This window comes from Pongo pygmaeus, chromosome 12, assembly GCF_028885625.2.
Source record: "Pongo pygmaeus isolate AG05252 chromosome 12, NHGRI_mPonPyg2-v2.0_pri, whole genome shotgun sequence".
Taxonomy (NCBI): Eukaryota; Metazoa; Chordata; class Mammalia; order Primates; family Hominidae; genus Pongo; species Pongo pygmaeus.
The window spans coordinates 91,451,708-91,465,646 of NC_072385.2; the positions used below are offsets into that span (position 1 = coordinate 91,451,708).

Here is a 13,939-nt window from a genome sequence, read left to right on the forward strand (position 1 = left end):
GAGGCCTCAGCAGAACATTAAAAACCTGTATATAAAAATTCTGATTAAATAGGATTAATGAGAAGTTTCAACTATAATGTTATTTCTTAAAGGAAAAAACAAACGAAAAAAAACCCTGAATCAAATAAAGCAAAATGTAAAGATCTGATAAATCTGGGTGGTCAGTATATAGGTGCTCATTATATTATTTGAATATATTTTTAGAAACATTAAAATAGTTCACCAAAGCTTAAAAAGCATTATTAAAGGAAAACAATAGAATATTTTTGGTGAAACTGTTCTTTGGAGAATTGTGAGTGTAGTTCAGGGACGTGGCACATGATTTACTATGCCTTTTCCTTGAAATCTTGGTATATGCCACTGATCAACTGCAACTCTTCCTGGCTAAAGCTAATCACAAATTTTAGCATTCTTTTCAAAGTGCTTCTAGAAAACAATAACAATTACTAGAGTTAGAAATACAATATAGAATATAACTGCCATCTTTGGACAGGGTTTTTTTTTTTTTTTTTTTTTGAGATGGAGTGCAGTGGTGCGATCTCAGCTTACTGCAAACACCGCCTCCCAGGTTCAAGTGATTCTCCTGCCTCAGCTTCCCAAGTAGGTGGGGACAACAGACAGGCGCCACCATGCCTGGCTAATTTTTGTATTTTTGCAGAGATGCGGTTTTGCCATGTTGGCCAGGCCGGTCTCAAACTCCTGACCTCAGGTGATCTGCCCACCTTGGCCTCCCAAAGTGCTGGGATTACAGACATGAGCCACTGTGCCTGGCCTGGACAGCACAGATTTCTAACTGAAAATATTTCACTCAGTTAACTGGCATACCTGAAGACTGAAAAATTTCTGGTTAATTACATTTTCTAGTTTAGATTTTTTTAAAAACTATGTGTATAGCAAAAATACACATAATTTGAATGAAAAGACTTTAACCACAATAAATATATGTAAGATTAGAATGTTCTCTAATGAAGTCATATACTTGATGTCCACAGAAGGCAGTTGGGGCTTTTTTCTTCGCTGAAAATAAGGAAAGAGGATGTCAAGAACATGTTCTTAGAAGTTGGGAAAGTTTCTATTTTAAAAAATTGTACAGCCTTCAAACATATTTTAATCTGGAAGACTGCTACTAACCACAACATTATGAAATCAGATCTTTGCTTTATAGGGCTTAAAAAAAATCTCCAACAGAGGAAAGGTCCCCTTTTTTTGGTCTCCTTTTAAAATACAGATGGCGAGAACAGCAGCCTGGAGGGCCTGCTGTCCTTGGCAGCGCCTTCTCTACCCTCTTAAATAAAATAAATAAAAATACAGAGAATACTTGGACAAAGCCCAGATGTAGGGATTCAAGTTATGGTTATACAGGTTATTAAAAGGGACAGTATGTAAATTTCAGAACTAGCCAGGCACAGTGGCTCATGCCCGTAATCCCAGCACTCTGGAAGGCTGAAGCGGACAGATCACTTGAGCCCAGGAGTTCAAGAACAACCTGGGCAACATGGCGAAACCTTGTCTCTACTAAAAATACAAAACTAGCTGGGCACAGTGGCACATTCCTATAGTCCCAGCTACTCTGGGGGCTGAGATGGGAGGATCTACTAACCCCGGGAGGTCAAGGCTGCAGTGAGCTGTGATCATTCCACAGCATTCCAGCCTGGGCAACACAGTGAGACTCTATCTCAAAAATAAAAAAGAAAATAAGTTTTAGAATTAAGTATGTGTCTCCATTGGAAATGCATTGGTCTTCCGTCCTTTCTGTTTGTCCACACTCAACAAACTTCTTCCTAAATTCTGGAATTGCCAAGTTTGGGATACCATCTTGGTATATCATCTTGGTAAAAAGGAAAGAATCTGTCTGTACTTCAATTAAAGGCTTTTGACGTTTTTCGTTTGTTTCAAACTGCACACTCTCTCAGTAAGTGACAATATACACCCTCTCAATAGGTGACACAATATACAGCGTCAGCAGGACACTGCTATTATATATCTTTATCGATAAATTTTAGTTATTCTTTCAGATACAATGCTCAGTTTGCACAGGTGTGAACAGGTTTTAGGACTAAACGTGCCTGGAGCCAAAAGATCAGAAAACATAATGAAAGGCTCTGAACAAAAGCACCTGCATTCAAGCTATCCTCCCACCTCAGCCTCCCAAGTAGCTGGGACTACAGATGTGTGCCACCACGCCTGGTTAATTTTTGTATTTTTGGTAGAGATGGGGTTTTGCCACGTTGCCCAAGCTGATCTTGAACTCCTGAGCACAAGTAATCCACCCACCCTGGCCTCCCGAAGTGCTGAGATTATGAGCATGAGCCATCTCACCCAGCCTTTAAGTTCTTCAAAAGGTAGTTTACAAGCAAGTTAGTGAAGGTATTGTGGGGACAGGAGGAAACTGTCCTTCATTTTCTGTTTGCTGCAAGAAAAAGCTTTCAGAAAGTTATCAAAAAGACTTTAGTGATATCTAATCTAAGCCTAAATATATGTAAGGAAACTGAGGCCCAAAGTCTCAGGGTAACAGGAAAAATTTTATCAGACAACAATGTTTTGTTTTCTAAAATCATTTCCTTTAGTAAATGGAATTTTCAGCTTCTCCCAAAGTTATGAGTTATGTAACTCATAGTGTAGAACTGTGATTCTTTAATTTTCTGTGATACAGGTCATTTTACCCCTAACTAGGTCTCATGTTTACTACTCATTTGCCCTTTCTGCTATATCACTTTGCTTCCCTTTCCTACATGAGGTACCTCATGAAGCTTCTCTTGCTTGGAATGAATCTGTATTTTATAAATGTAATTGCTAAATAATACAAAGTTGTATGTACTCTATGATGAATGACCTCCCTGCTATTCCTTAATAGAGCAAGAAAGTTCCTGCCTCAAGGCTTATATACTTCCAGCTTCCTCTGTTCATAAAATCCTTTTTACAGTTATCTACATACTTTATATTTCATTCACTTCCTTCAGGTCACCATATCAGAAATGTCTTCCCTAACCACTATATAAAATAGCAATACTCTACTCTCCTTATTCTTTCCCCATATATATCACCTTCCTGACATATGAAGTATTTATCTGTTTTGTCTATGGAGCATGAATGTAAGTTCCACACAGCTCAACACTGTAACTGCTGTAACTCTGAATGCCTAGGATAGGGTCTGACAAAATAAGCACTCAGTAAATATCTGTTAAATGAATGAATGAATGTATAAAATGTGTATCTGATAAAGAACAATAAAGAAACACATCAGAACTGTAACCTGTTAGAATGACAAGATTATTCAGGTTTTTTCCTTTCTCCAATTTTATAAATGAGTTTGTATTATTTATTTTAAAATTATCTGATAAAGCATTTGGCTACAATAAATTACTGAGGGATTTTAGACAGTATATAATTCAAAATGACTTTTCAAGTATTTTTAATCTGAAGCCATTTTTGGACAGGTAGCTAATAGTCAATTACTTCTCAATTTTCTAAGATATTATAACTGTCCTTCCATCTTGATATACCTGTACAGTTAGGATATTACTGTACTGAAATGGTAAATAACAATGAATCTAATCCTAGAGCAGGGAGGCAGCACAATAAGAGGAAGACTGGGATTTAGTGATTGATGACTTCCTTTTTCCTCAAAATAAGCTGATTTCTTTCCAGTAGAGATCTGACTCATTCAGTTTCTCAACATGACCAGGTAATTATGTGTTAAATCTAAACAGGCCTAGTTTGAAGTTCTACAAGAGAAAAATTAAATTTAAGATTATTCAAGTCTGAAAAAAACATTTTGAGGACATTCAGATTCTGCTCCAGAAATAATGAAAGCATGTGACACTTATTTTCCATATCTAAAAAATGTAGGCCAGGTGCGGCGGCTCACACCTATAATCCTAACACTTTGGGAGGTAGAGGTGGGAGGATTGCTTGAGGCCAAAAGTTTGAGACAAGCCTGGGAAACACAGTGACACCCTGCCTCTATGAAGTAATACAAAAATTAGCTGGGTGTTGTGGTATGTGCCTGTAATCTCAGCTACTTGGAAGGCTGAGGCAGGAGGGTCACTCAAGCCCGGAGTTCAAGGCTGCAGTGAGTTATGATGGTGCACTGAACTCCAGCCTGGGTGGCAGAGTGAGACCCTGTCTCTAAATAAATAAATAATAAATTTAAAATGTAATATATAGTTGGTTCCTTGGTTTCCATGAGACATTGGTTCTAGGATCTCCTGCAGATAGCAAAATCTGTGGATGCTCAAGTCCTTGATATAAAAGGTACAGTATTTCCATGTAATCTATGACTATCTTCCTGTATACTTTAAATCATCTTTAGATTACTTATTAGTTGTTATATTGTATTGTTTAGGGAATTATGACAAAAAAAAGTTTATACATGTTCACCACAGATGCAACTTCGTTTTCCTTGAATATTTCGAATGCAGGTCGGTTGAATCTAGGAATGTGAAATCCACGGATATGGAAGGCCAGTTGTACTTGATAACTATTTCAAGGATGACCTTAATGGCAGTATCATTTTGTTTATTAGAAAATTTGTCAAATTGTTATCTATTTTCCACAATAAGCAATTTTATACATGGTGCTTCAAGTCCCCCAACTTAGCTTGGAAAATTTTTTAAAATCAGTAACTCACCAAAGTGAATACTACTGTACTAGAACCTAACTGCTACCTCTAACAATAGATAGTCCTACATGTAACTTACTCAAATTTTAAGTTGACATGCTAGGACTTTATCTCTGCTGTATCTGGAGCACAACCCAGCAGAACTAGGGAAGAGAGTAATGAAAAAAAGTTTAGGTTTCAGGGTATAAACATATAGGTCAGTAAGAGCCTCTTTTTAGTGGCATAACCTGCCCTTCCTCTCACACCTAACCTCAGAGATTGCCCTGTGTACATCCCATTTCACTTTCTATTGCTTTCAACAACCAGTTTCCTGACTTCTGCCTAAGTGGTGATTGGAATACACAGCTTTCTAGCTTTTCTCCTACTCTGCTCTGTCTGAAGGACATAGGCCTTTCAGGTAAAGTATTCTCTGTTACCACTCACCTAAATGTACCATATGTAAACAGGCTTCTTCTCAAATCAAAGCAGATGATTTGGAACAAACCACAGCTATCATTGTCAAAGAGGCTAAATTAATGTCATATTTTAAAAAGAATGTCAAAAAGTGACAAATATTAGCATTAATAGCTGAAATACTAGAAAATGTGTTATGAATATGCCATGCAAAATGAATACCACACTTCTAAAATAGCTTTACAACTTACAGTCAATGAATCTCACCTATTTAATAATTATCTTTTCCTCTTATAATACAAATCTGAGTGCAAGGTTTTACTGCCAAATTCATATATTAATAACTAAAACTTACTTAGTATTATATGTCAGGTACTGGGTACACTTTATTACTATAATTTTTACAGTAACCCTTTAACGGCTTATTATTATCTCAATTACAGATGAGAAAACAAAGACTTAGGGAGGTTGAAGTAACCTGCTCAAGGTCACTATAGCTAAGTCAATGGTAAAACCACTCTCTGGACTCCAAAATCCATGTGTTTAAACATCTACATGACATTGTTTGCTATACAACTCTACAGGTAGGTTAAGTTTTATAGACAACTCAAATGCAATTGTCCAAAGCCAAACTACTTTTCCACACATCTCCTTCTCCTCAAATGTTCCCTATTTCAGTAGATGCCACTATATTTCAATTTATATTTCATATATATTATTTCATCCTTCGGTAGCCATGTGAAATAAGCTTTATAGTTACTATACTTAGAGTAGAAAACCACTCAGAGACACTGTCATTCAGCCTAGGTCATAAGGCTATTATGCATAAGAGCCAGGACCAAACACTAAACACAGCTATTCCCCATTCGCTGCTCTTCCTATCACATACCGCTGCCTCTATTTAAAAAAAAAAAAAAAAAAAAAAAGTTTTCAGACCAGAAGTGGTGGCTCACGCCTGTAATCCCAACACTCTGGGAGGCTGAGGCAGGAGGATTGCTTGAGCCAAGGAGTTTGAGACCAACCTAGGCAACAAAGTGAGACCCCATCTCTACGATAAATACAAAAATCAGCCAGGTATGTGGTGTGCGCCTGTAGTCCTAGCTACCTGGGAGGCTTCAGTGAGAGGACTGCTTGAGCCCAGGAGGTCAAGGCTGCAGTGAGCCAAGGTAGTGACTGCACTCCAGCTGGGGTAACAGAGCAAGACCCTCTCTCTTAAAAGTTTTGATATATAATGTATTAAGAATTATCTTAATAAATAAAATTTCATTTTTTCCTTTAAAGTATCTCAAACATTGCTTAATCTATGTTGTATTATAAAGAAGGGAGAAAGTAAGACCTACTAAAGAAGAATGCCAGCAAAATTCAACTTCATTTAGAATGTCTATGTAAAAACAAATGACCTAAAGACTATTACAAATATTTCTTTCTTTTCTTTTTGGAAAGAAAAAGGTAAAAATCCACAGAAATCAAGTTAAATCTCTAAAAAAAAAACTTTAACCACATTGTAGTTGGTTACTATAATAGACCAGAAAATAAGGCTAACTATGACACATAGAAATGAGCTGTGAAAACCATGCACAGAAAGGACATGCTTTCATTAAGAACAGCATGCTTCAATTAAATTTGCAGGCAATCTAAAGAGAATGTAAAACTGATGTATAAAACTTACCTACACTGCAATTAAATTAAATACGCATTTGCCAAAAGTCTGCTCTCCTTTTTTGGTCCGAACAAGCCAACAACAGCAAGTAGCCAGAAGTTACAATCAATATAAAAGAAAAACTTAAGAGGAAATGGATTTGCTAGACTCATCATATTTTCAGTCTTAGCATCAAGAAATGAGTGATTATTTGCAATGAAGTTGGCAAGACAGGAAATTGAGTTAAAATTTATCAATCTTTTAAATGGCTTTTCTAGGTAAAACTTTTTTTTAAGGGAGAAAACTCCCTCTAGTATTTTATCCCTTTTTGTAATACTGTATTTTTATTGTTCACCTTGAATCTTCAGATTTCTTAGAAATAAGATGGAGTTTTAAAAATATAGCTGGGCCAAGCGTGGTGGCTCACGCCTATAATCCCAGCATTTTGGGGGGCTAAGGTGGGAGGACTGCTTGAGGCCAGGAGTTTGAGACCAGCCTGGCCAACATGGTGAAACTCCATCTTTACTAAAAATACAAAAATTGGCCAGGCGCCGTGGCTCATGCGTGTAATCCCCGTGCTTTGGGAGGCTGAGGCGGGAGGATCACCTGAGGTCAGGAGTTTGAAACCAGCCTGGCCAACATGGTGAAACCCCGTCTCTACTAAAAATACAAAACAAACAAACAAAAAACACCAAAAATTAGCCGGGTGTGGTGGTGCCTATAGTCCCCAGCTATTTGGGAGGCACAAGAATCGCTTGACCCCAGGAGATGGAGGTTGCAGTAAGCCGAGATTGTGCTACTGCATTCCACCCTGGGCAACAGAATGAGACTCGGTCTCAAAAAAAAAGTCTGGATTCATCTAGTTCAAATCCCTATATTTCCTTTGTTAGGAAGAAAGGCAGCATAAATAATGAAAAGCCAAATAAGAGATCCAGGAAAAAATTCACTTAGAAGGCAACCAACTGCGTAGCTTATTCTTACCTTGGCTGTTTTTCTCGCGAGTTGACATTTTTGCTGGTTGAGACAAAAATCACATTACCTTACAATAAAAACTGGGTATTTTCCTAAATGACTATAGTAACACACTTTTCTTTGATTACTATGAACTGATGAAGTGCACTGGATGAAAATATTCTTTTCAATTAGCAAAAATTAAACTAAGAAGGGCAAAATAAAATTTTTAAAAGGATTTTTAATTTACCTTGGTTGATGATGACATCTTTATGCCTAGAAAAGAAATTTAAGAAACACATTTATTTTATAAGTTTATGTGGCTGACCATTAGAATCACCTCAAGAAACTGTAAAAGTTTTAATGCTTAGGCTATAAACTAGATAAATCTCTAGAAGTGAAAGTAAGAAATCAGCATTTTTTAAAGTTTCTCACTGATGAACTACTAATATACACTATTTTGTAAAACAATGAATATCCCACAAGAGCATCTACACAGTGAAAGCATAAAAATAACTTATGAAAAATACTCAAATCTTATATGATTATTAAGATTTATTATTTGGCTGGGCACAGTGGCTCACACCTGTAATCCTAGCACTTTGGGAGGCTGAAGCAGGTGAATTGTTTGAGTCCAGGAGTTCAAGACCAGCCTGGGCAACATGGCAAAACCCTGTCTTTACAAAAAATACAAAAATATTAGTTGGGCATGGTGGCACACACCTGTAGTCCCAACTACCCAGGAAGCTGGGGTAAGAGAATCACCTGAACCCAGGAAGGTGAAGGGTGCAGTAAGGTGTGATAGTGATGGTGCCATGGCACTCCAGCCTGGGCGACTGAGACACTGTCTCCAAAAACAAAAAAACAAAAAAAAAACGACGTATTATTTGATTTGGGAGCCTTAAAAGGTAGATACAACTTTTTGTAGAAGAATTGAAAGAAAACATACACCGGGCTGGCATGGTGGCTCACGCCTGTAATCTCAGCACTTTGGGAGGGCCAAGGCAGGCGGATCACGAGGTCAAGAAATCGACATCATCCTGGCTAACATGGTGAAACCCCACCTCTACTAAAAATACAAAAATTAGCTGGGTGTGGTGGTGCGCACCTGTAGTCCCAGCTACTTGGGAGGCTAAGGCAGGAGAATCGCTTGCACCCGGGAGGCGGAGGTTGCAGTGAGCCAAGATTGTGCCACTGCACTCCAGCCTGGCAACAGAGTGAGACTTCATAAGAGAAGTATAAATTATAACACAGAGTTTTTAAAAAGATTCAAACCAAGGCCGGGCGTGGTGGCTCACGCCTGTAATCCCAGCACTTTGGGAGGCGGAGGCAGGCAGATCGTGAGGTCAAGAGATCAAGACCATCCTGGCCAACACGGTGAAACCCCGTCTCTACTAAAAATACAAAAATTAGCTGGGCCTGGTGGCACGTGCCTGTAGTCACAGCTACTCGGGAGGCCGAGGCAGGAGAATTGCTTGAACCTGGGAGGCTGAGGTTGCAGTGAGCCAAGATGGTGCCACTGCACTCCAGCCTGGCGACAGAGCAAGACTCTGTCTCAAAAAAAAAAAAAAAAAGATTCAAACCAGACATACATAACTGTACATGCAAACATAATAGCCAAATAATTATTACTTTTCAGATATAATGAAGAAAGTGCAATACTTACTTGTCTGTAGTTTTGGTAACTTTTGGTATTAATTTGGGTGTTGAAGGTATTTTCGACAATTTATTACGACTATCATCTGAATTTTCCCATGAATTATGTGACTTTTCAGCTGGTGATGGTCGTTTTATGCTAGAAGGAACATTAATTTCTTAGAGAAAAATTCTGAGTGTCAAAGACATGTAACTGACAATTTAAACAGAACACAAAAGCAGCAATGAACATTTCCTTAAAGCTAATCCAGAAAAGAGAAGGATTAGTTGAAAGACTGCCTGGATGAGTGAAGGAGTTAAACAAGGCAACTCCCAAATCTGTATTACAATTTTCTGTATCACTCAGAAGATTCACTAGAACAAATATTACCTGATTTTTTTAAAAAAACTTTTGTTAATAGAAAAAAATTATTTCCTTACATCTGAGTAATGTTTCTCATAATTTGTAGTTACAAAAAAACCCTGTATTTTTTCATAGCCATTGAATTTTATAAGGCTGCCATTTTCATTTTTTTGTGCAATTATGTCCTCAAGTAATTACATTACATATGGTACAAACGACAATTTCTAAATATAACAAGGTATAAACTCTTGTTTATGTCTTTAGGGACAATTTTACCAATGATCAGAAATAAACAAGACTTTACATAAGAATGTGGTTACGGCAATCCTGATTCCCTATACTTATAATTGAAATTTGTTTCTTTACAAATGATTTTTTCATTGCATTGCTAACTATCTTCAAACTCATCCAGTCTCCAATACTTCTTGCAACAGTATATCCAAAGAGCAATTTAGGAGGGCAAGCACATTTCCAGGAGACCTCAAGAAGCTGAAAAAAAGATGCTGGGACAAAGAAGATACCAGGTGAAATCAGAACCTTAAAGAGACTGATCATAAAAAGCCACCTTAAACCACACACAATCCAAAGTTATATAACATTAATAATATATCCAAGAAAAACTCCACAGGAGACCAGGCAGAAAAATTACAAACCATTTAGATTGGGTAAGAATCTGCATGAGACACACAGACAAAGCATTTTGTAAGTGGTAAACATGCATCAATCAAGTGAAGGGTATTTTGGTTTTCCCAATTTCCATTAGCGATTTGAGGCAAAATATTAAATTGATCAAATAAAAATATAAATCTTTTAGGAATGGTTGTCATTTATTTTATTAAAATTCTAGCCAGTTCTGGAAATGATTTAATAGTTTCCTAAGATTTCCAAGCAGAAGTACGATGATAAAATATGACTATTCCTAATCACAAGGCTTGAATAAGCATTTCTAAACAGGCAAATTTAATTAGATTGGTCTCAATATTTGATTAGGAGGCAGCTGTAGCACTGAACTCCCAGCATGCAGGTTTAGATTCTCAATTTAGGCTCACACACATTGTTAGAATGTTTCTCCCTTTTCCCCTTCTCATAACTTTAAAATATTAATTATTACAGACACAGAGAGAAGCCCTCAAGCAAGCCTTTAGCATAGAAAAGACCAGGTGAAATGGATTCATTTCTCTACTCAAGCAAGAACTTATCCTCCCAAGACCCAAAACTGAAACTGAGATGCAGCCACAATGAAGAGCCACTTGAGATGGGCCCTTGCAGGTTGAAGGTTGTAATGATGCCAAAATACAGTGAGGACAATTACATATGGCCATTTTCTATCCATGGCTATAAATTTATGCATAGTTACATACAAATTTAAAAAGTATTCAAAAATTTGGTTAGGAAAATATTGTTTGGTTTTAGACTACGTTATTCCTGCCTTCCTTTCATCAGATTGTTTATAACTTAGTTTTTGTTTTTTTTCCAGTTTTAACTGAGAAGTTGTGACCTTAATTCTTTATTCCCCAATGGGCTATAAAGCATAAATTATAAGCAACGAAGAAGGGAAAAATAAAGCCACCAGCCTTTTCTCTCAGAATCCTTGGATAGCTAACTTTTTCCCAAGTCACAGAATTTAGGTATCATTACAACCATTCCCTAGCTCTGTACTTGGGGACAGTTAAAACCTTTTGGTGGGAGTAGCATTCTTGCTTTCTGGAGTTTGTCTGTGTATTTGGAGAGGTTGTGAAGAGGGCTGGGGAGAAGGTGATGCTCGAATTTGTGGACTTTGATCATTAGAATGAGATTCCTCTTTTTTTTCTCTCTGTCCTTGTGGTTTTTCTTTCTTTTTTTCTGTACCACTGTAAAATAAAGTATAACATGGAACAATACACACATTTAAACAAATAAAAAAAAATCGAACGATAGAAAAGTGATTATTATATAATTCAAAACCCTAAGTCATACAGCTAATACAATTTGCACTGTTTTCATTCAATAAGGACAATATTTCTTTGAAAATTCCAGAAGCTATTAACATCTTCAGTAAAGAATTTATAAAAATTCTAAGGCGATACATCCCATGAAGATTGCCCCTTTAGACAGAAATGGTCTCTAATAAATTTTGCCATCTTGGCAGATTTTGGGGGACAAATGAAGATCTCTTAACTGACCTCAAGTTACCCAAATCAGAGGATCATCTGTGTAAAGCATACTGACTGATACCAAAGGAACACTAAATATTCATGTTTAATAGGTTATTCTCCAATTCCTGTTTTTTTTTCTGTATACTTCTACTCCACTCAATTGAGTTTTAAACTTACCAAGAGTTTAAGTTTTCTCCAAATCTGTTTATGCCAGTTATTTTAATTATGTAAGTTAATTAAATACAAAGAGAATTGCAATTTCTATGAAAACTAAGTTTAATGCTCTGGAAAGACTACAAAAAAAATGAGTTACCAAAAAAAATTGCTGTTAAATTTAGTGTGAGTGACACAATTTAAAAAATCACAGAGGCGGCTGGGTGCAGTGGTTCACACCTGTAATCCAGCACTTTGGGAGGCCGAGGCAAGTATCACCTGAGGTCAGGAATTCAAGACCAGCCCAGGCAACATGGTGAAACCCCGTCTCTACTAAAAATACAAAAATTAGCTTAGCACAGTGGCGTGTGCCTCTAATCCCAGCTACTCGGGAGGCTGAGGCAGGAGAATCACTTGAGCCAGGGAGGCGGAGGTTGCAATGAGCGGAGATTGCACCATTGCACTCCAGCCTGGATGACAGCGCGAGACTCCATCTCAAAACACAAACGAACAAATCACAGAGCCTGGGTGTGTTGGCTCACACCTGTAATCCCAGCACTTTGCGAGGCCAAGGCAGGAGGATTACTTGAGCCCAGGAGTTCAAGACCAGCCTGGGCAACAAAGTGAGACTCTGTCTCTTTAAAAAAAAAAAAAAAAAAAAAAAAAAATTGGCCAGGCACAGCAGCTCACGCCTGTAATCCCAGCACTCTGGGAGGCCAAGGTGGGTGGATCACGAGGTCAGGAGATCAAGACCATCTTGGCTAACACGGTGAAACCCCGTCTCTATTAAAAAATACAAAAAATTTGCTGGGCGTGCTGGTGGGCGCCTGTAGTCCCAGCTACTTGGGAGGCTGAGGCAGGAGAATGACGTGAACCCAGGAGGCGGAGCTTGCAGTAAGCCGAGATTGCGCCACTGCACTCCAGCCTGGGCGACAGAGTGAGACTCCGTCTCAAAAAAAAAAAAAAAAAAAAAGGAACAAAATCATAGAAAGAGAGATGGGTTCTAACATACTCTTCTGCCAGAGTTTTAAATTTCTTACTCATTTCATTTCTGAGAAATGAAACTAAAAATTTTAGAAAGTTATTTATGGGTATATTTTATGAAAGACAGTCAACAACGAATTTGATCAGAGATATATACTTAGAGGGTAGGTTTGGTCTTTCATTTAAAAACTGATGAATGAATACAGGTGAATATATCTTATGTTAAAATATTTCAGACATTTAAGTATAAATTCTTTTGATTCTGTACTTTGACTCTTGGTTAATAAATCACCTGCTATTCCTAACCAGACTGGATAAGCGTACTTATACTGAAAACACTCTTGACAATATTATAAAGCTGATGGAATCAAGACTTGAATTCCAGTGATAAAAAGGCAGGAAACTACTAAATGCCTATTTCTTTTCTTCCCCCCCCTCCCCCTTTTTTTTTTTTTGAGATGAAGTCTTGCTCTGTCATCCAGGCAGGAGTGCAGTGGTATGATCTTGGCTCACTGCAACCTCCATCTCCAAGGTTCAAGCAATTCTCCTATCTCAGCTTCCCCAGCAGCTGAGATTACAGGCACCTGCCACCACACCCAGCTAATTTTTACATTTTTAGTAGAGATGGGGTTAACCATGTTGGCCAGACTGGTCTCAAACTCCTGACCTCAGCTGATTCGCCTGCCTCGGCCTCCCAAAGTGCTGGGATTACAGGTGTGAGCAACTGCACCCGGCCCTAAATGTCTTTCTTAATCAAAGGACATTTTGTAATTCGATTATAAGGTATATAATCAACAAGAAACTTTGTTCAAGAACATTTTAAATAAGTGTACATAGTATATACGATTGATCACATTATAATAGTTTAAAATGTTATAGATATTTTAATGTCAAGTGACATTTCTTAACCTGATGCACTTCTGATAACTTCTGACTTCAGACTAGCCCTTGACTATCTACTTTGTGTTCAATTTTTTTAAAAGCAGGTGCTAAGAAATACAATTTTGGCCGGGCACAGTGGCTCACACCTCTAATCCCAGCACTTTGGGAGGTTAAGGTGGGCG

The 13,939-nt window shown here is 37.6% G+C and overlaps 1 protein-coding gene across 5 annotated transcripts in view; it reads right to left on the reverse strand.

The window, feature by feature from the left end:
* EML4 (EMAP like 4) overlaps positions 1–13,939 on the reverse strand; it is a 162,741-nt gene that overhangs the window by 61,018 nt on the left and 87,784 nt on the right. For 2 of the 5 annotated variants that reach the window (XM_063648780.1, XM_063648783.1), the window contains 4 exons: positions 11,280–11,453; positions 9,271–9,399; positions 7,855–7,880; positions 7,635–7,667 (listed from right to left, as the gene is read on the reverse strand). In XM_063648780.1, coding sequence (XP_063504850.1) covers positions 7,635–7,667; positions 7,855–7,880; positions 9,271–9,399; positions 11,280–11,453 — 362 coding nt within the window. The remainder of the gene's footprint in view (positions 1–7,634; positions 7,668–7,854; positions 7,881–9,270; positions 9,400–11,279; positions 11,454–13,939) is intronic. The other 3 variants (XM_054475189.2, XM_063648781.1, XM_063648782.1) reach the window with 3 other exon arrangements.